The sequence below is a fragment of the Mobula hypostoma genome (assembly GCF_963921235.1).
Source record: "Mobula hypostoma chromosome Y unlocalized genomic scaffold, sMobHyp1.1 SUPER_Y_unloc_3, whole genome shotgun sequence".
NCBI classification, from domain to species: domain Eukaryota; kingdom Metazoa; phylum Chordata; class Chondrichthyes; order Myliobatiformes; family Myliobatidae; genus Mobula; species Mobula hypostoma.
Genome location: NW_026948173.1, coordinates 96,450 through 123,363, shown reverse-complemented (window position 1 = coordinate 123,363; position 26,914 = coordinate 96,450). Strand labels below are relative to the sequence as shown.

Here is a 26,914-nt window from a genome sequence, read left to right as displayed (position 1 = left end):
GCAATCGACATGATCTTCACAAAGCGACAACTACAAGAAAAATGTCATGAACAACTTCAACCTTTGCACATGGCATTCACCGACTTCACCAAAGCCTTTACCTCGGTATCAAGGGAACTCCTATGGGATGTCCTATCCACCTATGGATGCCCTGAAAAGTACATTCGAATTCTGAGACTCCTCAGTCATGGTCAGCAACAGAAACTGTGAGCCTTTTCAAGTTAGATCAGGAGTAAAACAGTGATGCGTGAATGCTCCAACTTTGTTCACCATCTTCATTGTGACAATCATCCACATTGTCAAGGACAACCAACTCTCAGGAATCGAAATAACCTACAGAACAGATGGGAGACTTCTCAATCTTGCCCGTCTCAAGTCCAAAACGAAGATATCCACAAGTTCCCTCATCGAGTTCCAATACACGGATGACAACATTGCAGCTCTTTCAGAAAACCATCTACAACAGATTCTGACTGCCTTCAACCGTGCATACACGAAACTTGGACTTACCATCAATTCCAAGAAGACTCAGATCACTACAACAGTCACCAACTGAGACAAATCGGATAGAACCATCATTTCAACTTGGTGAAAAAACCCTGGAAAACGTGGACCACTTTCCATATCTTGGAAGTCATCTCTCCTCCAATGCTGACCTTAATGACGAGATCCAACATCGTCTTAAATGCGCTAGAACAGCTTTTGGAAGAACAGTCTAAGGGTCTATCATGATCGTGACATCCGAACAGACACCAAAATGTTAGTGTACAAAGCAGTGGTAATCCCAACGCTCCTGTATGCATCAGAAACCTGGACAACATACCAACGACATCTGAAGGCACTTGAAAAGTTCCATCAACGCTATCTTCAAACATCTTAAATATCAGCTGCGAAGATAAAAGAACCAATGTCTGCATGCTAATTGAAGCAAAAACAACAAGCATTGAAGCCTACATTATCAAGAAGCAACCAACTAAGATGGAGCAGTCATGTTCGAATGAAAGACGAACGTCTGACAAAACAAATCTTCTACTCCCAGCTTAAAGAAGGCAAACGTAAAAGAGGCGGACAACAGAAGAGATTCAGAGACGTCTTAAAAGCCAACATGAAGAAATGTAACACCGACATCAACAATTGGGAAACCAATGCCAAGGACAGGAAACTCTGGCAAGCCACCATCTGAGAAGGAACAACAATTTTTGAAGCCAACAGATGTGCAGAATTAGAAGAAAAGAAAATGGAAAGAAAGGCAGCAACAACCAAAGCCCAATCTGCTATCTGGAACTACCTATCCTGAATGCTGAAGAACTTTCAAAGCCAAGATTGGACTCATAAGCCACTTGAGAGCCCATAAGTAGATCAACAGAACAAAGACCATCATCCTCGACCTCGAGGGATAGCCACAACAATGACGACGTTTGTAGGCTGCTTCATTATTATTTGAATTTAGGCTAATCAGTGTAGTGTTGTCAACAAATTTAATTAGCAGGTTGGAACTGTGAGTGGCAACAGAGTCATGGGTATGCAGACAGTAAAGGGTGGGGCTTAGGACACAGCCCTAAGGGGCATCTGTGTTAAGGGTCAAAGGGGCAGAAGTGACAGAGCCCACTCTTACCCCCTGCTGACGATCTACCAGGAGATCCAGGATCCAGCTATACAAGGCAAGGTGAAGACCAAGGTCTCTGAGCTTCTTGTTGAGCCTGGATGGAATTATGGTGTGGAATGCTAAACTGTAGTCCAAGGACAACATTCTCACATAAGTGTCCCTCTCCTCCTGATGTATAAGGATGGTGTGTAGAGCTATGGCTATCGCATCTTCTGTTGGTCAGTTATGTTAGTAGGCGAATTGTAAGGTGCCCAGTGTGGGTGGTAGCATGCTGCAGATGTACTCCTTGACCAGCCCCTCAAAGTATTCATTTTTTTTTATTGAGATACAGCACAGAATAGGCTCTTCTGGCGCTTCAAGCTGCTCCATCCAGCAACTGACCAATTTAATCCTGGCATAATCATGGATAATTTACAATGACCAATTAACTTAACAGCCAGCAGGTCTTTGGAAACCCTTGTGATCACGGGAAGAATGTACAAACTCCTTAAAGAAAGCTGTGGGAATTGAACCCAGGTCACTGGTACTGTAAAGCATTGTGCTAATCACATACTACCGTGCTGCCTGACAGCTACAGAGATCACAGAGGGGCGTTAATCTGAAACATCAGCAATATCACCATATACTCCACCATTATAGTTTCATTCTAAATTATTTGCTGTTCCTTATGTTGCGGCATCAATTCTTTCAAGACTATGTTTTTACCAAGTATCTTAGGTATCTCAGTGGGAGAGCATTTTGGAGATAGTGATCATAATTCTACCTCCTTTACAATAGCATTGGAGAGAGACATGAACAGACAAGTTAGAAAAGTATTTAATTGGAGTAAGGGGAATTATGAAGCTATCAGACAGGAAACTGGAAGTTTAAATTGGGAACAGATGTTCTCAGGGAAAAGTACAGAAGAAAGGTGGCAAATGTTCAGGGGATTTTTGTGTAGAGTTCTGCACAGGTACGTTCCAATGAGACAGGGAAGTTATGGGAGGGTACTGGAACTGTGGTGTACAAAGGCTGAAATAAATCTAATGAAGAAGAAAAGAAAAGCTTACAAAAGCTTCAGAGAGCTAGGCAATGTTAGAGATCTAGATGTTTTTAAGGCTAACAAGAAGGAGCTTACAAAGGAAATTAGGAGAGCCAGCAGCAGCCATGAGAAGGCCTTGGTGGACAGAATTAAGGAAAACCCCAAGGCATTCTACAAGTATGTGAGGAGCAAGAGGATAAGACGTGAAAGGACAGGACCTATCAAGTGTGGCAGTGGGAAAGTGCGTATGGAACCAGAGGAAATAGCAGGGGTACTTAATGAATACTTTACTTCAGTATTCACTATGGAAAAGGATCTTAGTGATTATAGTGATGACTTGCAGCAGACTGAAAAGCTTGAGCATGTAGATATTGAGAAATAGGATGTGCTGGAGTTTTTGGAAAGCTTCAAGTTGGGTAAGTCGCCGGGACCGGATGAGATGTACCCCAGGATACTGTGGTAGGTGACGGAGGAGATTGCTGAGCCTCTGGCGATGATCCGTGCATCATCAATGGGGATGGGAGCGGTTCCGGAGGATTGGAGGTTGCGGATGTTGTTCCTTTATTCAAAAAAGGGAGTAGAGATAGCCCAGGAAATTATAGACCAATGAGTCTTACTTCAGTGGTTGGTAAGTTGATGGAGAAGATCCTGAGAGGCAGGATTTACGAACATTTGGGGAGGTATAATATGATTAGGAATAGTCAGTATGGCTTTGTCAAGGGCAGGTTGTGCCTTATGAGCCTGACTGAATTTTATTGAGGATGTGACTAAATACATTGATGAAGGAAGAGCCATAGATGTAGTGTATATGGATTTCAGCAAGGCATTTGATAAGGTAACCCTTGCAAGGCTTACTGAGAAAGTAAGGAGGCAAGGGATCCAAGGGGACATTGCTTTGTGGATCCAGAACTGGCTTGCTCACAGAAGGCAAAGAGTGGTTTTAGACGGGTCATATTCTGCATGGAGGTCGGTGACCAATGGTGTGCCTCAGGGATCTGTTCTGGGACCCTTACTCTTCCTGATTTATATAAAGATCTGGATGAGGAACTGGAGGAATGGGTTAGCAAGTTTGCTGATGACACAAAGGTTGGAGGCATTGTGGATAGTGTGGACGGCTGTCAGAGGTTACGTCGGGACAATGATAGGATGCAAAACTGGGCTGAGAAGTGGCAGATGGAGTTCAACCCAAATAAGTGTGAAGTGGTTCATTTTGGTAGGTTAAATATAATGACAGAATATAGTATTAATGTTAAGACTCTTGGCAGTGTGGAGGACCAGAAGAATCTTCTCTGTACCTACTCTGTACCAGATGGATCAAATTCCTTGGTGTCCACATTTCCGAGGATCTCACCTAGTCCCTAACAACTCCATCCTGATTAAAAAGGCGCAACAGCGTCTCTATTTCCAGCGGAGCATCAAGAAAGCTCACCTCTGTCCCAGGATACTGATGGACTTTTACCGCTGTACCATTGACAGCATACTCACCAACTGCATCTCAGTGTGGTATGGCAATTGTCCCGTATCGGACCGCAAAGCACTCCAGCGTGTGGTGAAAACTGCTCAGCAGATTTTCAGCACCCAATTGACTACCACTGAGAACACCTACCATAAACGCTGCCTGGGCAGGGTGAAAAGCACTATCTGGGATGCATCTCTCACTAACCATGGACCTTTTACTCTCCTCCCATCCGGTAGGCGCTACAGGAGCCTCCGCTCCCGCACCAGCACTCACAGGAAGAGCTTCTTCCCTGAGGCTTTGACCCTGCTGAACCTCACATCACAGCGCTAAGCAGTATTGCATCTGTATTGTACTGTCTCAGTACTTTTATATTTGTGTGCTGTAGCACTTTTTTTATTTGCAGTTATTTTGTAAATAACACTATTCTTTGCATTTCTGGTCAGATGCTAAATGCATTTCATTGGCTTTGTATCTGTACTCGGCACAATGACAATAAAGTTGAACCTAATCTAATCTAATCTAATCTTGGGGTCCGAGTCCATAGGACGCTCAAAGTAACTGCGCAGGTTGACTCTGTCGTTAATACGGCATATGGTGTATTGGCCTTCATCAATCGTGGAATTGAATTTAGGAGCCGAGAGGTAATGTTGCAGCTATATAGGACCCTGATCAGACCACACTTGGGGAAGAGTGCTCAATTCTGGTCGTCTCACTTACAGGAAGGATGTGGAAACCATAGAAAGGGTGCAAAGGAGATTTACAAGAATGTTGCCTGGATTGGAGGAGAGGTGACCTGATAACAGTGTATAAGATGATGAGAGGCATTGATCGTGTGGATAGTCAGAGGCTTTTTCCCAGGGCTGAAGTGGTTGCCACAAGAGGACAAGGTTTAAGGTGCTGCAGAGTAGGTACAAAGGAGATGTCAGGGATAAGTTTTTTATGCACAGAGTGGTGAGTGCAAGGAATGGGCTGCCGGCAACGGTGGTGGAGGCGGACACGATAGGGTCTTTTAAGAGACTTTTGGATACGTACATGGAGCTCAGAAAAATAGAGGGCTATGGGTAAGCCTATTAATTTCTAAGGTAGGGACATGTCCGGCACAATTTTGTGAGCCGAACAGCAGATTTCTGCAGCTTTCTATGTTCTATGAATTCAGAATGAGAAAATCTGCATATGCTGCAAGTCCAAGCAACACTCACAAAATGCTGGAGGAATTCAGCAGGCCAGGCAGTTGGTATGGAACAGACTAAACAGTTGACATTTTGGGCCAAATATAGAGCGAGGTACCAGCAGAAGTGGTGGATATGGGTTCAAACGTAACATTGAAGAGAAATTTGGATGAGCATGTATGGGTGGGGTATAGATGGCTACATTCCAGGTTCAGGTTGACTGGCAGAGAAACAGATCATCACAGGCTAGCTTAGCTGAAGGGCGATAGTACTCTATGATTTTGTAATTTAAAAGTATAAATGTAAATACATTAAATCTATTAGACCAAGGCAAATGACATAAGGGAAATAATTCTCAAACAACAGGAATTCTGCAGATGCTGGAAATTCAAGCAACATACATCAAAGTTGCTGGTGAACGCAGCAGGCCAAGCAGCATCTATAGGAAGAGGTGCAGTCGACGTTTCAGGCCGAGACCCTTTATCAGGACTAACTGAAGGAAGAGCTCTTCACCAGCAACTTTGATGTATGAGGCAAATAATTCTGTTCATTTGACAAACTTTAAACCCATGTTACAAAAACAAATGTTTCAGGCTTGGTGTGGGATATACCATCAAAGCATTACTACATCTGCACACAACCTATAAATAAAAGCAACCTTACCTCAATTGGATGACTGCTGTCAAGAGCATCAAGTTCTAGTGCTCGTGTGTAGTCAGCAGAAACAAACTGGGTCCAGATATCATATTCTGGGAAGCAGTGATCCACACATAAATACTCAATCCAGGAAGCAAAGCCTTCATTCAACCACAGATGTGTCCACCACTCCTGCAATCACAGATATTGCATCTGAATGCATTGTTTTACAGTCGGGAAACAAATTTTAAATTGACTCTCCAAAGGTATAATTACAACCACAGCAGTTTTTCAAGAGTTGAGTTCAGTGGGGTTGGCAATGCTTCAGTTTGTTTCCAAGCTGTGTGTGTGTTTTTCTAAATGACACGTTCTCACTTTTCTGCTGCAAAGCCAGACAAGATTTCCACTACTCTGGCCTCTTGCCTCTTTCAGTTCCCTCTAAGGTTCATGCAGGAAGCAGGATTATTCCACAACACGAAGTAGCAGTGAATTGTGTTTTACTCAGTTTGGAAGATAGGCAATGTTAATAGAACATAGAACATAGAATAGTACAGCACAGTACAGGCCCTTCGGCCCACATTGTTGTGCCGACCCTTAAACCCTGCCTCCCATAATAACCCTCCACCTTAAATTCCTCCATATACCTACCTAGAAGTCTCTTAAATGTCACGAGTGAATCTGCCTCCACCACTGACTGAGACAGGGTATTCCATGCACCAACCACTCTCTGAGTAAAAAAAACTTCCTCTAATATCCCCCTTGAACTTCCCACCCCCTACCTTAAAGTCATGTCCTCTTGTATTGAGCAGTGGTGCCCTGGGGAAGAGGCGCTGGCTATCCACTCTATCTATTCCTCTTATTATCTTGTACACCTCTATCATGACTCCTCTCATCCTCCTTCACTCCAAAGAGTAAAGCCCTAACTCCCTTAATCTCTGATCATAATCCATACTCTCTAAACCAGGCAGCATCCTAGTAAATCTCCTCTGTACCCTTTCCAATGCTTCTACATCCTTCCCATAGTGAGGTGACCAGAACTGGACACTGTACTCCAAGTGTGGCCTAACCAGAGTTTTATAGAGTTGCATCATTACCTCATGACTCTTAAACTCTATCCCTCAACTTATGAAAGCTAACAGCCCATAAATTTTCTTAACTGCCCTATCTAGCTATGAGGCAACTTTCTGGGATCTGTGGACATGTACCCCCAGATCCCTCTGCTCCTCCACACTACCAAGTATCCTGCTATTTACTTTGTACTCTGCCTTGGAGTTTGTCCTTCCAAAGTGTACCACCTCACACTGCTCCGGGTTGAACTCCATCTGCCACTTCTCAGTCCACTTCTGCATCCTATCGATGTCTCTCTGCAATATTTGACAATCCTCTACACTATCTACAACACCACCAACCTTTGTGTCGTCTGCAAACTTACCAACTCACCCTTCCACCCCCACATCCAGCTCGTTAATAAAAATCATGAAAAGTTGAGGTCCCAGAACAGATCCTTGTGGGACACCACTTGTCACAATCCTCCAATCTGAATGTACTCCCTCCACCACCACCCTCTGCCTTCTGCAGGCAAGCCAATTCTGAATCCACCTGGCCAAACTTCCCTGGATCCCAAGCCTTCTGACTTTCTGAATATGCCTACCATGTGGAACCCTGCCAAATGCCTTACTAAAATCCATATAGATCACATCCACTGCACTACCTCATCTATATGTCTGGTCACCTCCTCAAAGAACTCTATCAGGCTTGTTAGTCATGATCTGCCCTTCACAAAGCCATGCTGATTGTCCCTGATCAGACCATGATTCTCTGAATACCCATACATCCTATCGCTAAGAATCTTTTCCAACAGCTTTCCCACCACAGACTTAAGGCTCAGGTCTATAATTACCCGGACTATCCCTACTACCTTTTTTTGAACAAGGGGACAACATTCGCCTCTCTCCAATCCTCCGGTACCATTCCCATGGACAACAAGGACATAAAGATCCTAGCCAAAGGATCAGCAATCTCTTCCCTCACCTCGTGGAGCAGCCTGGAAATATTCCATCAGGCCCCGGGGACTTATCCATCTGTAATGCTCAGCTATATCGACTCATATTTATCTAGGGGAAACCCCATCCACCACCCAACTGTGTCTCCCAGTTGAGTCAATTGCTGTGCAATGCCACCTGGTACGACCTCAAACCTCAAACATCAGATAACTCACAATGTACACTTTACAGATTACACTTTGTAAATCTTACTGGGACTATGAGATTATTAGAGATACAATATAGAAGAAAAAAAGAAAAAGGCGCCAGACTTATCAAAGTTCAATTTCTTCGTGCACACAGTTGGAGCTCAAATACCTGGGGTCTTCTCTCTTCACCCTGCAATCCACTCCTCCAAAACCCTGCCAAACACCTCGCATCTCAGGACCACCCAAGGTGATCGACCAGAGCGCTTCCAGCATGTTCGTCTTACTCCCGGTCTCTCCTCCAAAATCCTGCCAAACACCTCGGTTCTCAGCCATATGAGACAGAATACCACCCCAGAAAAGAATAACATGGACACCCATAGGTTCATTCCTGTCTTATCGTTAGTGACATCCCAAACAAGCTGCTAGCTGCTAGAAAAAAAAGCACTGTCTCAGCAATTAACATCAGAGAAGCCATTTTAATTATAACATAACAAAGAAGCCATTTTAATTATAACATAACAAAGAAGCCATTTTAACATACACAGTAACATAAAAGAAACCCTTTACATGTCCTAATGTATTTTAATAACTGTAACACCTCCTCTCCCTTTATATCAACATGCTCCAGAACACCAACCTCACTCATATTGTCCTCACCGAACATCAAGTAAATGTTCTATTTACTTTTAACACAGAACATTACAGCACTGTATAGTCCCTTTGACATGATGTTGTGCTGACCTTTTAACCTATTCTAAGATCAATCTAACCCTTCCCTCCTAAACAGCCCTCCATTTTTCTATCACTAATGTGTCTAACCAAGAGTTTTCAAATACTCCTAATATACCAGCCCCTAAGATCACCCTCTGGCAGGGCTGTCCATGCACCCACCACTCTGTGTAATGAACTTACCTCTGCCACCTCTCCCCTATACTTCCCATAAAATTATGCCTTCTTGTTTTAGCCATTTCCATCCTGGGAAAAAGATTCTGGCTATCTATTTGATTTATGCCTCTTATCTTACATATGAATAGAAAATGATTTTATTTATCTTATATCTGTAATACTACTGAAAGATCTGAAAGTTATCTATTTCCATATTACTACTGCATCTTGCTCAACATTTGAAAGTTAGCAGATTTTTGTTGTATTTTCTTATGTGTCCCAACAACTCCCATGTTGCAACTGGCCCTCTTACAACTTCCTGGTATTTATCTTCAGTAATCCTAGAAGAAACTTCCCTAAACTATTGGGTAACTCCCTATATTCTGCCTCATTTAAAAATATATGAGAACTTCACTCAATGACATATATTATCTGAAAGGTACCTCATATCTGAATTCAGGGAACAACATAAGGAGATGGCATGCTATTCTTTTTAGATATACTTATTGGAATACATAGTTTTTATTACTATCCATTGGAATTTACCACTGCCACAAAGCAACAATTACTGATATTACGCAAACATGAGGAAATCTGCAGATGCTGGAAATTCAAGCAACACACATAAAAGTTGCTGGTGAACGCAGCAGGCCAGGCAGTATCTCTAGGAAGAGGTACAGTGAACGTTTCGGGCCAAGACCCTTTGTCAGGACTAACTGAAAGAAGAGATTTGAGAGTGATATTAAATATAATTCTGATTCAAAACAGAAAGTACAAGTCAGTGCCCAATTTCCACCTGTGGAATTCATTACACGCAGAATTAGAATTAAATTTAATATCACTGGCATATGCTGTGAAACTGGTTGTTTTGATGTAGCAGTAAATTCCAATGCACAGTAATAAAAAATACAAATTTCCAATAAGCATATCTAAAAATTAAATTAATAGTGCAAAAAGAGGGAAATGTTCATGAATTCATTGTCTATTGATGGTAGAGGGAAAGCAGCTGTTCCAAGAAAACCTGATTACGTGTCTTGAGGCTTCTGTACCTCCTCCTCGATAGGAGCAATGAGAAGAGGGCATGTGCTAGGTGACAGGGTCCTGAATGATGGATGCTACCCTTCTAAGACCCGTTCTTGAATGTCCTCGATGCTGAGGAAGCTAGTGCCCATTATGGAGGTGACTGAGTTTACAATTTTCTTCAGCTTTTTCTGATCATGATCAATTGCTTCTTCATACCAGATGATGATGCAATCAGCTAGAAAGCTCTCCATGGTATATTTGTACAAATCTGCAAGTGTCTTTGGTGATATACCAATTCTCTTCAAACTCCGAATGAAATATAGATGTGTTGTGATTTATTTGTAATTGCACCAATATGCTGGGTCTAGGATAGATCCTAAGGGTTATTGACTCACAGGAACTTGAAACTGCTCATGCTTTCTACTGCTGAACCCTTGATCAGAACTGATGTGTGTTCCCTCGACTTACTCTTCCCGAAGTCCACCATCCATTCTTTGGTGTTACTGAAGTTAAGTGGAAGGTTATTGCTGCAACACTATTCATCCTATTGATCCATCTTGTTCTTGTACGCCTTCTTGCCACCATCTGAAATTCTGCCAACAGTAATTGTGTGCAAATTTATAGATAGCTTTTGAGCTGTGGCTAGCCAAACTGTCATGGATGTAGAGAGTTGAGCATTACACTAAGCTTGCATCCTTGAAATGCACCAGTGTTGACTGTCAGCGAGATGGGGATGTTATTTCCAATCTACAGACTGTGGTCTTCTGGTGAGGAAGTCGAGGATCCAGTTGCAGAGGGAGGTAGAGTCTCAGATTTTTAAGTTTTTTTGATTATAGCTGAGGATATGGTTGTATTGATTAAGCTGTCAATAAACAGCAGGCCTGACGTAAGTATTAATTTTGTCCAAGAGATCCAAGGCTGAGCCAGTGAGACTGCATCCACTGTACACCCACTGTAGCCAAAGACAAATTGCAGTTGATCGAATTGCTGCCCTTTTGAGGCAAATGGAAACCTCTGACTGTAGCAGTGAGAGGCTGAAAATGTCCTTCAACACTCCCACCAGATATTCAGCACAAGTTTTCAGAGACCTACAAGGTACACTATCAGGGCCTGACATTTTGCAAAGATTCACCATCTTGACAGATATTCTGATGTCAATCACTGAGAGATAGAGATCATAGGGTCAAAGTTCAAAATAAATTTTATTATCAAAGTACATGTATGTCAGCATATTCTACTCCTGAGATTCCTTTTTTGAGGGCATACTCAGCAGATCTGTAGACTAGCAACTATAACAGGATAAATGAAATATTAATCAGAGTTCAGAAGACAACAAACTGTGCAAATGCAAATATAAATAAATAGTAATAAATAACAAGAACATGAGATAACAAGATGAAGAGTCTTTAACATGGGATCATTGGTTGTAGAATCATTTCAATGATAGGGCAAGTGAGTGTAGTTATCCCCTTCTATCCAAGAGCCTGATTGATGAAGGATACTAATTGTTCTTGAACTGGTAGAGTGAGTCCTGAAGCTCCTGTACTTTCCTCCTGATGGCAGCAGTGAAAAGAGAGCATGTCCTGGGTGGTGGGGATCTATAATGATGGGTGTTTTCTTGTAAATAAGCTCAATGATTGGGAGGGCTTTACTTATGATGGACTGAACTGAATTCACTACTTTTTGTAGGATTTTCCATTCTGAGGCATTGGTGTTTCCTTACCAGGCTGTGATGTAGCCAGTCAATACTCTCCACTACACATCTATAAAAGTTTATCAAAGTTTTTGATATCATGCCGAATCTCTGCAAAACCTTAAAGAAGCAGAAGCACTGCCATGCGTTCTTCACAATTGCACTTAAGTACTTGGTCCAGAACAGGTCCTCTGAGGTAGTGACACCCTGGAATTTAAAATAACCAACACTCTCCACCTCTGAGGGCTGGTTCATGGACCCTGAAATTCTCAATCAGTTCCTTGCTTTTACTGACATTGAGTGAGCAGTTGTTACTACATAACTCAGCCAGAATTATAATCTCCTTCCTTATGCTGATTTACCACCACCCTTCATTTGACCCACAACAATGGTGCCATCGGCAAACTTGAATAAGGTACACCCAGTCATAGGTGTAAAGTGAGTAGAACGAGGGGCTAAGCACACAGCCTTGTGTTGTACCTGTGCTGATGAATATTGTGGAAATATTGCTGGCAATCTGAACCAACTGGAGTCTGCAAGTGAGGAAATCCAATATCCAATTGCGCAAGGAGGTACTGAGGCCAAGTTCTTGGCGCTTGTTCATTAGTTTTAAGGGGATGATGTATTGAATGCTGAGCTGTACTCGATAAAGAGCATCCTGATGTATGTTTCTTTGCTGTCCAGATGTCCTAGGGTTGAGTGCACAGCCAGTGAGATGGCATCTGCTGTAAATCTGATGCTCTTCTGGTAAGCAAATTGGCGCAATCTAAGTCACCTTACAGGCAGGAGCTGATAATCTTCAACACCAGCTTCTCTACACATTCCTTTACTATAAAATAAGTGCAACTGGGCAACTATCATTGAAGTCTGCTTGAAGCAGATGGATACAACAGCCTGCAAATCGAGAGAGAACACACCAGATCCTGCAGGGTTTTGCACAGATGTAGATTTATTTGGCCTTTCAATGCGTAGAAGCTGTTGAACTCACCTGCGATTGATATCACCGCCATTCATGAGCTCATGCATTTTATTTTGTCTGATCTCAATTAGAACAGATTTTCCATTCTTAAAATAGTTTTTAAAACCAGTCATGAATGCTTCAGATCTAGCCCTCATCAGACTTTCTGTCTGGTATGTGCTTGAAGGCACATACTCATTCACACAGGTCTTCATGAAGTTGGACACATCATGGCATATTCATTCTGATTTGAAGATGAATCCTTGAATATTGTCCAGTTCACCACCCCAAAACAGTCCTGTAAGCACTCCTCTGCCTCCTTTCTTGGTCTTCACATCTGGTGATGTGGTTTCTAAGTTTCTGTTTATACACTGGGAGAAGTATAGCCAGGTGATCAGACTCCCCAAAGCGTGGATACGGAATGGCACAATAATCATTCTTGATGGTGGTATAACAATGGACAATTGTGCTGACAGGTAAAGTGATGGTGGTAGTTGTTCAGAGACTTCTTCAAGCTGGCCTGGTTGAAAACTCCTGCAATGATAGAGAAGGCATCATGATGTATGGTTCCGTGCCAGCTGATTACAGCGCTCAGCTCCTCCAGTGTCAGCCTGCAGTGGAATTTGCTACCGAAATGATAGCAGAAATGTCCATCGACAGCTAAAGTGGATGGCATTTGATTACTAGATGTTCCAGGTCAGGTGAGGAAGACTGAGATAGAATTACAATTACACAACTGTAGGGGAGCACTAAGACATCAACTGCTTGTTTAACCTCCAAGCAAAAATTGGGCAATGGTTGGCATTAAAAATATAAATTGCAAAAATGAACACATTCCTTTAAAACACAGACATATAAGTAGGACTAGGCCATTCGGCCCATCAAATCTGCACTGCCATTCCAACATGGCTGATTTATTGTCTTTCTCAAACCTAACCTGTTTTCTCCCTGTCACCTTTGATACCCTGATTAAACAAGAACATATCAACTGTTGCTTTAAATATATCCACAGATTCATTGCTTTTACAAACATGTAAACACAAAGAATGAAAGAAGTCAAATAATAGATTATAGGAGAAATTAGTAAGTTATTACATCTAAAGAAAACACGTAAAAGTTGTCTGAAAAAGCCTCAAGTATAAGCTGAGGGAGCATTTTCGAATTCAGCAAACATTCACCAAAAATTGAAAGAATTGAATGGAAGTGGGCTAACATGTCCCAGCTGTTTGCTCCATCAATCAATGAGATTGTGATTATACCATGTGTACTAGTGGCAGGGTGGAGCTACATCTCTACTGAAGGAAATGTCAGGTGCTCCTTCTCTCCGTTAGCCTCTAGATCACCCTTAGGCAAGTTATAGCACCTACTTAAACACCCCCGCTCAGGGTCATGTGAAGCCATGAAAACAGCTGGTGCATATCACAAGTCCCGGCTATGCAACCACCAACGCCAGACAGTCTCTGAAGCGTAGTGAAATGGCTGGAGGCACTTGCCTTGTAAAGACACTGTCCAGAAGAAGAAAATGGCAAACCACTTCTGTAGAAAATTTGCCAAGAAAAATCACAATCATGGAAAGACCATGATTGCCCACATAATATAAATGGGATATATTAATGATGATGATGATGATGACCAATTTGGTTCAACAGCTCTCTCCTGCCAACACATCCTATTTCTTTGTGGTTTATGTCTGTCAATGAGAGAGGAGAATTTAAAGGTAATTGAGGGGAAAAAAGGGAATTAAATAATCATGGAAGGCCCAGTAATCCAAATATAACCACAGGAATTGGACATATGGCTCGTCAAGCTTACTCTTCCAATCAACCAATTTCAATATAACATTCTGGGATTCACTCCATACAACTTCATGCCATTGTCAGTGGCTACTTTATTCAGTACCTCCTGTACTTGATAAAGAGTGGCTTCTGAGTGTATGCTGATTGTCTTCTGCTGCTGTAGCCTATCTTCTTAAAGTTCGATGTGTTATGCATTTCTGCACACTACTGTCGTAATGTGCGGTTATTTGAATTACTGTCATCTTCCTGTCAGTTTGAACCAGTCCAGCCATTCTCCTCTAAATCTCTCTCATCAAAAAGCAATTGTCTTCTCCAATGGCACTCAATGGATTTTTGTTTTGTTTTTCACACGTCTCTAAACTCTAGCAGGGGTTTCCAACTTGAGGCCCAATGACACCTACTTAATGGTACTGGTCCATGGCATAAAAAAGGTTGGGCCCCTTAGTCTAGAGATAGTTTTGCATCAAATTCTCAAAACATCAGCAGTTTCTGAGATACTCAATCCACCCTATCAAGCACCAACAATCATTGCACGATCAAAATCATTTAGGACACATTTCTTCCCATTGGTGTGAACAACAGTTCAATCTCTTGACCATGTGTGCATGCTTTTCTGCATTGAGTTACTGCCACATGATTGGCTGATTGGTGTACAGGTGTACTTAATAAAGTGGACAATGAGTATACATTGATACAAGAACTGGGTTAAATTAGGTTAAACGGTATGACACTTTCATGCCCTTCATATATAGAAATCCAGTTACCTCCTGAAATATGTTCAACAAATTAGAGTCCACTGTCAAATGCAGAGATTATAATCCAGAACTGGAGATCAGACTAAGCAACAAGTTCAAGTTAGTTGTCAATTGACTGTACGTCTATACAACCAAAAGAAACAGTGTTCCTTCACAACACAGCATCCACAAACCATATATCACACACAGTACGTAAATCAAAACATTACCATAAATAAGTTAATGAACTATAATACAAAATGCAGCACATACAATAGATCACAGTCCTAGTGACGAGACATTGATGATGGCATGATATTCATTAGTCTCACAACCTGAGGGAAAAAACTGCTCGGTCTGGCAGTCCTATCCCTAATGCTCCTGTATCTCCATCCTGACATAAATACAAGCTAGTCAGAAATTAGGAGAAATCATTGCCATTCTCTAATCCAATGAGCTATGGGGATTTGATCATAAACTACTCTGAAAAGGAACTGACATTTTTCTGAATATTAAGTAATTAAGTAATATTAAGTACTTTTCTGAATATTAATTTTCTGAATATTAAGTAATTAAGACATGGGGAGAGTGCTAGAAAACTGTATTTGAAATCCAAGATCAGACGTAGTATTTCTGAAATACGGCAGCCTTGCGTGGCTCAAGGAACTATTTCTGATGTTCATTAGGCATCGTTTGTTGAGACATCAGCCCAGTGTTAGCCTGCAGAAAAGACTTTACAGCTGCATCTTAAACCTACACAGACATCTTGAATTGTAATTGGTGAGGAAGTTGGAGGCCTGATGTCTGCAAGTTTACTGGAAGCTCAGATGCAGCCGGTCCGTGTGGGATGGAAGAAAGAGGTTTGTTTTGCTGTTCTTGTTTTGTGCTATTGTACTGTTGTTGTTGCTTACATCCCGTTAAACATTGTAGGCATGCAGAATGTGTGTTGACACTTTCAACAGATTTTCAGGTTGTGTTGGTGGTTAAAACAAATAATGCATTTCACAGTATGTTTTGATATACATGAGATAAGTAAATGGAACTGAATTTGAATTTGGAATAAATATTCAGTTAAAAAATATATGAAGTAAAAAAATGTTAATTAAAATGTAAAGCAACGTTTATATACAGAAAATTTAAAGTACAAATCAGGAGCATTTTGAATTGAAATTTTAGTGAAAATGAGTTCCTGGCCACAAGCATGTTGACTGGATTCTGTGACAGTTAAGCAATCCCTCTACAATGGATTAAAAAAGGACTTCTCGAAAAAATGTAAATATTTTCCGTTTTGAAGATAATGCTAGATTAAATGATTGGCACCTGATTAGTTCCAAGGGTTTGGATAGAGCAGAGTTTGTTAAGTATGCCCAGGACGAATTCCTGTCACAGTATGTTGACAGGCCGACTAGGGGGAATGCTATACTAGTTCTAGTATTAGGTAACAAACCAGGTCAGTCGCAGATCTCTCAGTGGGTGAGCATCTGGGGGACAGTGACCACCGCTCACTGGCCTTCAGCATTATCATGGAAAACATACAATCAGAAAGGACAGAAAATTTTTTAATTGGGGAAGGGCAAATTATGAGGCTATAAGGCCAGAACTAGCAGGTGTGAACTGGGATAATGTCTTTACAGGGAAATGTACTATGGACATGTGGTCGATGTTTACAGATCTCTTGCAGGATGTTAGGGAAAAATTTGTCCCAGTGGGGAAGATAAAGAATGATAGGGTGAAGGAACCATGGGTGATAAGTGAGGTGGAAAATCTAGTCAGGTGGAAGAAGGCAGCATACATGAAATTTAGGAAGCATGGATCAGATAGGTCTATTGAGGAATATAGGGTAGCAAGAAAAGCGCTTAAGAATGGGCTGAGAAGAGAAAGAAGGGGGCGTGAGAAGGCTTTGGTGGGTAGGGTAAAGGAAAACCCCAAGGCATTCTTCAATTATGTGAAGAACGAAAGGTTGACAAGAGTGAAGGCAGGACCAATTAGAGATAAAGGTGGAAAGATGTGCCTGGAAGCTGTGGAAGGGAGCCAGGTCCTCAATGAATACTTCTCTTCGGTATTCACCAATGAGAGGGAAGTTCATGGTGGTGAGGACAATATGAGTGAGGTTGAAGTACTGGAGCATGTTGATATTAAGGGAGAGGAGGTGTTGGAGTTGTTAAAATACATTAGGACGGATGAGTCCCTGGGGCCTGACGGAATATTCCCCAGGCTGCTCCACGAGGCGAGGGAAGAGATTGCTGAGCCTCTGGCTAGGATCTTTATGCCCTCGTTGTCCACGGGAAAGGTACCGGAGGATTAGAGGGAGGTGAATGTTGTCCCCTTGTTCAAAAAAGGTAGTAGGGATAATCCGGGTAATTATAGACCAGTGAGCCTTAAGTCTCTGGTGGGAAAGCTGTTGGAAAAGATTCTTAGAGATAGGGTTTATGGGCATTTAGAGAATCATGGTCTGATCAGGGACAGTCAGAATGGCTTTGTGAAGGGCAGATTTTGTCTAACAAGCCTGATAGAGTCCTTTGAGGAGGTGACCAGGCATATAGATGAGGGTAGTGCAGTGGATGTGATCTATATGGATTTTAGTAAGTCAAATGACAAGGTTCCACATGGTAGGCTTATTCAGAAAGTCAGAAGGCACAGGATCTGCGGAAGTTTGGCCAGGTGGATTCAGAATTGGCTTGCCTGCAGAAGGCAGAGGGTCATGGTGAAGGGAGTACATTCAGATTGTAGGGTTGTGACTAGTGATGTCCTGCAAGAATCGGTTCTGGGAACTCTACTTTTCGTGATTTTTATTAACGACCTGGAAGTGAGGGTAGAAGGTTGGGTTGGTGAGTTTGCAGACAACACAAAGGTTTGTGGTGTTGTAGATAGCGTAGCGGACTGTCGAAGATTGCAGAGAGAGATTGATAGGTTGCAGAAGTGGGCTGAAAAGTGGCAGATGGAGTTCAACCCGGAGAAGTGTGAGGTGGTACACTTTGGAAGGACAAACTCCAAGGCAGAGTACAAAGTAAATGGCAGGATACTTGGTAGTGTGGAGGAGCAGAGGGATCTGGGGGTGCATGTCCACAGTGCTAGAGTCAGTTATCAAAGATGTGATAACAGCACATTTGGAAAGCGGTGAAATCATCGGACAAAGTCAGCATGGATTTTTGAAAGGAAAATCATGTCTGACGAATCTCAGAATTTTTTGAGGATGTAACTAGTAGGGTGGATTGAGGAGAACCAGTGGATGTGGTATATTTGGATTTTCAAAAGGCTTTTGACAAGGTCCCACACAGGAGATTAGTGTGCAAACTTAAAGCACACGGTATTGGGGGTAAGGTATTGATGTGGACAGAGAATTGGTTAGCAGACAGGAAGCAAAGAGTGGGAATAAATGGGACCTTTTCAGAATGGCAGCAGTGACTAGTGGGGTACCACAAGGCTCAGTGCTGGGACACCAGTTGTTTTTAATATATATAAATGACTTAGACGAGGGACTTAAATGCAGCATCTCTAAGTTTGCAGATGACACGAAGCTGGGCGACATTGTTAGCTGTGAGGAGGATGCTAAGAGGATGCAGGGTGACTTGGATAGTTTAGGTGACTGGGCAAATTCATGGCAGATGCAATTTAATGTGGATAAATGTGAGGTTATCCACTTTGATGGCAAGAACAGGAAAAGAGATTATTATCTGAATGGTGGCAGATTAGGAAAAGGGAAGGTGCAACGAGACCTGGGTGTCATTATATACCAGTCATTGAAAGTGGGAATGCAGGTACAGCAAGCGGTGAAAAAGGCGAATGGTATGCTGGCATTCATAGCAAGAGGATTCGAGTACAGGAGCAGGGAGGTACTACTGCAGTTGTACAAGGCCTTGGTGAGACCACACCTGGAGTATTGTGTGCAGTTTTGGTCCCCTAATCTGAGGAAAGACATTCTTGCCGTACAGGAAGTAAAAAGAAGGTTCACCAGATTGATTCCTGGGATGGCAGGACTTTCATATGATGAAAGACTGGATGAACTTGGCTTATACTAGTTGGAATTTAGAAGATTGAGGGGGGATCTGATTGAAACGTATAAAATCCTAAAGGGATTGGACAGGCTAGATGCAGGAAGATTGTTCCCGATGTTGGGGAAGTCCAGAACGAGGGGTCACAGATTGAGGATAAAGGGGAAGCCTTCTAGGACCAAGATGAGGAAAAACTTCTTCACACAGAGAGTGGTGAATCTGTGGAATTCTCTGCCACAGGAAACAGTTGAGGCCAGTTCATTGGCTATATTTAAGGGGGAGTTAGATATGGCCCTTGTGGCTAAAGGGATCAGAGGGTATAGAGAGAAGGTAGGTACAGGGTTCTGAATTCGATGATCAGCCATGATCGTACTGAATGGCGGTGCAGGCTCGAAGGGCCGAATGGCCTACTACTGCACCTATTTTCTATGTTTCTATGTTTCTATGATCCCTGAAAGTTGCCTCACAGGTAGATAGGGTAGTTAAGAAAGCTTATGGGGTGTAGCTTTCATAAGTTGAGGAATAGAGTTTAACAGTTGCGAGGTAATGGTGCAGCTCTATAAAACACTGGTTAGGCCACACTTGGAGTACTGTGTCCAGTCCCAGTCTTCTCACTATAGGAAGGATGTGGAAGCATTGGAAAGGGTACAGAGGAGATTCACCAGGATGCTGCCTGGTTTAGAGAGTATGCATTATGATCTGAGATTAAGGGAGTTAGGGCTTTACTCTTTAGAGAGGAGGATAAGAGAAGACATAATAGAGGTATACAAGATATTAAGAGGAATAGATAGAGTGGATAGCCAGCGCCTCTTCCCCAGGGCACCACTGCTCAATACAAGGGGACATGGCTTTAAGGTAAGGGGTGGGAAGTTCAAGGGGGATATTAGAGGAAGGTTTTTTACTCAGAGAGTGGTTGGTGCGTGGAATGCACTGCCTGAGTCTGTGGTGGAGGCAGATACACTAGTGACATTTAAGAGACTACTACACAGGTATATGGAGGAATTTAAGGTGGGGGATTATATGGGAGGCAGGGTTTGAGGGTCGGCACAACCATGTGGGCCGAAGGGCCTGTACTGTGCTGTACTATTCTATGTTCTATGTAAAATAGAGAGTAAATCGAAGATCAGTTTCACCACTACCAATCAGGATGGTGCTTGAGTCGTCTAATTAGGCTATAACCCGGCTCAGTTTCAACATTGTATATACAACAAGTTAATCTACAGCATTCTTTATTTGCTCTTCCCACACATTTTCAGAAGGTTGATTATTAAGTGTTGTAATGGGATTTTCAGGTTTGCTACCAGCTAATTGGCTGTGAAGTGCAATCAAGGTGGACAGTGTCTATGCCTTACATAGCTACAGTAAGCATGCTGACATGATTTGCTAAAATCTTGTCAGATCTTAAGCAGATAATTCAAATGCCATTGAATAAACAAATATTGCTAGAATCAATATCTTATTTAACCAACCTTGGAGTAGCTGCATCTAATGTATCCAACCTTCTCCAATTCCCACTATGTTTTATATTTGCATCATGACTTTGATTTTAAATACTGGTACACTGAAATTCTGAGATAAAAGCAAGCCTTTGTCTGGAGACAAGCCTCTTGTCTTGTTTAAAATAGAATAAGCTGAGTTTCCACAAATAAACTCTCTTTACTTTCTAAGGATTAGAATATTACCATAGTGACAAGATTTCCAAACCACTGGTGAGCAAGCTCGTGGCCGACTACCAAAGCGACCCACTGCCTTGATGATGAGCAGGAATGCTTTGGATCAATCAAGAGAGCCGTTTCTCTGGAGAAAAGGACAGTAAGTTATACATTTCAGTAAATAAGAATTGCATCCAAGATGTATGATATTTTTACTTGCTTGTTTGTGGGATCTGTGGGTCAAAACTTTTGTTAGTATTTATTGCTCAGTGTTCTACCCAATTAAAATTCTGCTGCACTATTTCAGGGGGCTTTTAAAAGTAATACATTTTTCTGTGGACCTGAATCGCATAACAGCAACTTTGGAAGGAGTCTAAAAGAAGAAATAATGTAACAATATTTTTAGAATCATACCTTTCTCAGACAGAATTTTAATCTACATAGACTACAAAAGATTATATGGGTAACGCTAATCTGGATAAGGCGTGCAGAGTATTCTGGTAAACAGTTTTTTAGCACAGTATTCTTTGAACAGTCAATGTTATTCTGGAGCTGGTATTGTATAACGTCACTTTAGTCTAACATTGATCCAATACTACAGTATAGTACCAAGGCCATATTATAGGCTTCTCTAATTTATTGTCTTCTATACAATAAGGAGCTGGTGAACACTATAATACACAATTCACACTGAACATTTGTTATCCAAAGAACACCTTCCAGATTCTTACTTTATCCCAGTCCCACCCTTACTCACCTTCCTCTTTACCTGGCTTCACATCACCCGCCAACTTTTACCTCTTCTTCTCCAACCCTAACTTCTTATTCTGGCTTTTACCCCTTTCTTTCCAAGTCCTAATGAAGGGTTTGGTCTCGAGATCTTTACAGGCTAACCTGATGAGTTCCAATAGCACGTTGTGTGTGTTCCTCAAGATTTCTAGCATCTTCAGAATGTCTGCATATATGTGAATGTCACTTTTTTTCTCAATAGATGCATCCTGTCTCAACAAGGGTGTTCATTATTCTATTTTTGTAGAACAGGTTTGAGTTGGTTGTGTGTCTCTGGGAAGGCCAATGCTCATAGGATTTCAGAACCCAAATGTTGGCCAATCTCAGTCACAGATTGGATCAATTAATTACAGATCCCAGAATGCTCATTCCCCAAGAAAAGTGATTTGGTGTCACTAAGTCAATTGGATCAGAGATGAATATCTCTTTGGGAAAGGAGACTCTTCTTAACTCTTAGCATAGATTTTCTCCTTTTAATTTTGATGGCGAATTTTGCATTGAAGCAGGCACTGAGTCACAGATCAAATAATTCAGAAAAACTGACAGCACTCGATAGATAGATTAATTGATAGATAAATAGGTAGGTAGATAGATAAATTGGCAGATAGCTAGATAGATAAATAAATAATAACCTGATATGGAAACACCAATGCCTTTGAAAAGAAAATCCTACAAAAAGGTGTGAGCCTAACCCACCAGGAGTAAAGCCCACCCCACCATTGAGCACTGTCATAGGAAAGTAGAATCCATCATCAAGGACTCCTACCACCGAGGTCATGCTCTCTTTTCACGACTGCCATTGGGCAGGACTTACAGAGGCTTCTGAACCACCAGTTTCAGAACAGGAACAGTTATTACTCCTCAACCATCAGGCTCTTGAACCAGAAGGGATAATTACATTTGCCCCATCACTGAACTGTTCCCACAATCTATGGGCTCACTTTCAAGGACTCTGCGTCTCAGGTTCTTGATATTTATTACTTATTTATTACAATTTTTCCTTTCTTCTTTTGTTTTTTTATAATTTGTTGTCCTTCGTGTTCGGTGTGGTCTTTCATCAATTCTACTCTGTTTCTTGGACTTACTGTTGATTCCCTCAAGAAAATGAATTGTATATGATGACATGTATGTACTTTGGACATAATTTACTTAGATTTTCAAAAATACCTGTATGTTATAAGGCCCCAATTTTCCATGGCACCTGTAAACAAAAACAGGCACTCATTAATGTTCTCCATGTTTACTCATTTAAACACTCGAGCAACAAGTACATCAGCCAAGTCACTATAAATTTTACAGCAGGACTGGTATGCTTCTTTTTCTTATAATATGAGAATAGATTTCCATTAAATGACTAATGCAAATATGCTTCCAAAGCTATCACAGAGGCAGTCAGTCAAGGCTATATTTTTTCCATTTTGGGAAGCATGGCACATTGATTCTGGGAGGGAGTAGGTAGGAATCTCAACAGTCAAGGTTGTTTATTGTCATTCTTCACAACACCAGTTTGAAGAAGAACAAAATGATTGTTACTCCAGATCCAATGCAGCATAAAAAAAATCAATAAATGAACATTCCTATAAGTAATTGCTTTAGAGAGAGGACATATATGCAAAAGATTACATTATATAGACACATAGATTGTACATATTAGGTGCTCAAGTGTCTCAACATAAGGTGACTCTGACAGGAAAAGATAAAAGTGACAAAGTGACCCTTGGCAAAAGAAACTCTTCTAGGACATTTGTATCAATGTAGGTATGAGGTGTGGAGTTAAAGTCTGAAGTGGCCGTCCACTGAGGTGAGGATGAAGGGAGCTAAGGAACTGTGGAGATGTATGACTGATGTGGATGTGGAGGCTGGACAGGTGCGTAGGCTAATGGGTGGAAATGTGTATCAGCCTGACAGCTTGGTGGAAGTAACTGTCGTTGGGTCTAATGGTCCTGGTGTCAATGCTGCATAGCCTCTTTCCTTATAAATGTGGGACAAACAGTGCATAGGCAGTGGGTAGGATCGTTTATGATACTATTGCTCTTTTATCAGCACTTTTCTGTATATATGTCTTTCAAGATGGGTAGGCTGGTGCCAGTGATGCGTATATAAAAAATCGTCAACTTTAACATCGGTTAATTATCAGTAGACAACAGCTACTGGCATAATTGAAAGTTACCAATCTGCGTGGTGCTAAGGGAAGGAGAAGAGATAACAAGTAGAGGCAAATATCAAAACAGTAATGTGGGAATTTTAAACATGTGCAACAGTTATTAAACATTTTTGATTTTTGCAAATTTGCTGTTAAAATTATTTGAAAGTCATAGAACTCAAATTATCAGGTGGATATTGCCTCAATGACCCGGAGAGCTATGATGCTTGGAATCACGGCTTTAAGGTAGAGTTACCAATGCCAAACAGGTCAAAGAAATAAGGAAAGGTCCACGTCTTCCAGGTTCAGGGATTCAGCTCAGGACTAATAACGCTGACTGGTAAAACAAAATTGTTACAGAAAGAGCAATTGGTATGGAACACCATGTGTACGAGGGTATTCCTGAATCCCTACCCAGGACTTGCTTGACTGACAGTAGAGAAAACAAAAAGGACGCTTCTGGCATGATAAAGGAAGCCTTGAACACAACTAGAGATGGAGGACTTTCATTGCTGCCCTAAATACCAGCCGCATAATGGACAGTAAGCAGTTGTATTTTATAAAACTACCCATATACTTCTAACTGTTTAGTATATTTCCTAGTGGTCACAGTATTTATTCATAAAAGTTCAGTGTGCCTTCTAATGCTTACAGTTCTCTGCATGATTCTGAAAGCTTCTCTTGCTATTGCATTATTTGAATCAAGGGTATCTGATTATTTAACTCTACAAATTTGAATGGAATGTTTCTTAAGAGTTGAATCTGTTGCCCTACCATCTTTCTTGAGTCTTTTTCCGCTGTTTGATCTTAACTACTAGACTTCAGCAGCTCTATGTTTCTGACTCTCTGTTCTATTAGCACTCAATAGAATGATTATGAGGCAATGGCTTTTGTGGCTCTTACTTAAATTCTGAAAGAAGTAATTCATGATACCAACCTGCTGCAAAGTCAGCAATTGCTATCAAATCAATTTTTGGTAGAGGATATGGAACATTGAAGTATTCTTTATAAAAAGGTAGTGTCCTGGCAGCAACCTAGCAGAAACATAAAAAAAAATCAAAACGAATCACTATAAAGTAGCATAATTCCAAAAACACAGAAAAATAAACTGCTTTAATGTTTTTTGATTGCAGGGATTCCCAACTTTTTTTATGCTATGGACCTCTATCATTAACTGAAGAGTCCATGGACCCCAGGTTGGGATTCCCTAATCTATGGTTAAAAAAAACAGAATCGGGATTAGACAGTACTCAAGCTATGAGGGGAATTATCCTCTGTAAAAATTAACTACAATAATTAATAAAACGGCATTCTATGTTTCTAAAGGGTAGACAGGGAAATAATGTCCATATGTCCCTATTTCCTAACATTATTTAAGAATGCTCGGCATTCAAGATGACGTAGTAAATTAGATTAGACGTTGATTTTATGGATGTTTGACTCTGTGACTGGAGGCTTGTGACTAATGGAATGCCACAGGAATCAGTACTGGGTCCATATTTGGTTGTCACCTGTATCAACAATCTGGATGATAATGTGGTAAACTGAATCAGTAAATATGTGTATAACTCAAGACTGGTGGGGCATAGTAGACAGCAAGGAAGGCTATCATTGCTGCCAGAGCAAAATGGCTGAAAAATGGGAGATGGAATTTAATACAGACGGATGTGAAATTTTGCATTTTGATAGGACCAACCAGGGTGGATCTTACACAGTGAACCTAGGGCACTGAGGAGTGCGGTAGAACAAAGAATTCTGGGAGTACACGTCCATAATCCATTGAAAGTGGCAACACAGGTAGGTAGGGTTGTGAAGAAAACTTTTGGCACAGTGGCCTTCATAAATCATAATTATGAGGGATATAGATAGAGTAAATGCAAGCAGGCTTTTTCTGCTGAGGTTGGGTGAGACTACAACTAGTGGTCATGGGTTAAGGATGAAATGTGAAAAGTCTAAGGGGAACATGAGGGGAAACTTCACTCAGCGGCCATGAGAGTGTGGAATTTGCTATCAGCATAAGTGGTCCATGGGGGCTGGATTTTAAAACTTGGTAGGTCAAACATGATGGCAGAATACAATATTAATGGTAAGACTTTTGGCAGTGTGGAGTATCAGAGGGATCTTAGGGTCCAAGTCCACAGGACACTCAAAGCAGCTACGCAGGTTGACTCTGTGGTTAAGAAGGCATACAGTGTATTGGCCTTCATCAATTGTGGAATTGAATTTAGGAGCCAAGAGGTAATGTTGCAGCTATATAGGACCCTGGTCAGACCACACTTGGAGTACTGTGCTCAGTTCTGGTCACCTCACTACAGATGTGGAAACTATAGAAAGGGTGCAGAGGAGATTTACAAGGATGTTGCCTGGATTGGGGAGAATGTCTTATAAAAACAGGCAGAGTGAACGCAGCCTTTTCTCCCTAGAGCGATGGAGGATGAGAGGTGACCTAATGAAGAATATAAATAAGATGAGAGGCATTGATCGTGTGTATAGTCAGAGGCTTTTTCCCAGGGCTGAAATGGCTGCCACAAGAGGGCACTGGTTTATGTGGCTTGGGAGTAGGTACGGAGGAGATGTCAGGGATAAGTTTTTTACGCAGAGAGTGGTGAGTGCATAGAAAGGGCTGCAAGCAACCATGGTGGAGGCAGATACGATAGGGCCTTTTAAGAGACTTTTGGATAGGTACATGGAGCTTAGAAAAATAGAGGGCTATGAGTAACCCTAGTAATTTCTAAGGTAGGGACATGTTCGGCACAACTTTGTGGGCTGTAGGTTTTCTTATGTTTCCATTTACTTAAGATCTCATTTGACTCTACACATGGATTACTATTCTGATCTGTACTGTGTTGATTGACTGTCTACATGGTCTATCTTTAAGATTTCTTTCACGGTATCCTGATCCTATTTTCACATATGCCCGTCAACTTTGGAAGCTTTAGAGATTGCACAGCATATTTATTGGATACTGTTCAGATGTGGAGAGCATTTTTTTATGAGGCTAGGTCGAGTGATTTCAGGATTTTCTCTTTTAAGTGAAGGAGAATAAGAAGTGACTTGATAGAAATAGTAAGAACCCTAGACAGAGTGGACAGCCAGTCCCTGGAAATGCTTAAGAAGTACAGCATTAAGGTGATCAGAGGAAAACATAGTAAGGATGTCATAGTCAA

The 26,914-nt window shown here is 41.4% G+C and overlaps 1 protein-coding gene across 1 annotated transcript in view; it reads right to left on the bottom strand.

Annotated features, from left to right (window-relative positions):
- Positions 1-26,914, bottom strand: part of LOC134341434 (puromycin-sensitive aminopeptidase-like) — a gene marked incomplete at its 5' end in the record, with an annotated part of 301,555 nt that overhangs the window by 185,249 nt on the left and 89,392 nt on the right. The window contains 4 exons of the mRNA XM_063039287.1: positions 5,919-6,083; positions 20,846-20,960; positions 22,772-22,805; positions 24,685-24,781. Of these exons, the coding sequence (XP_062895357.1) occupies positions 5,919-6,083; positions 20,846-20,960; positions 22,772-22,805; positions 24,685-24,781 (411 nt within the window). The remainder of the gene's footprint in view (positions 1-5,918; positions 6,084-20,845; positions 20,961-22,771; positions 22,806-24,684; positions 24,782-26,914) is intronic.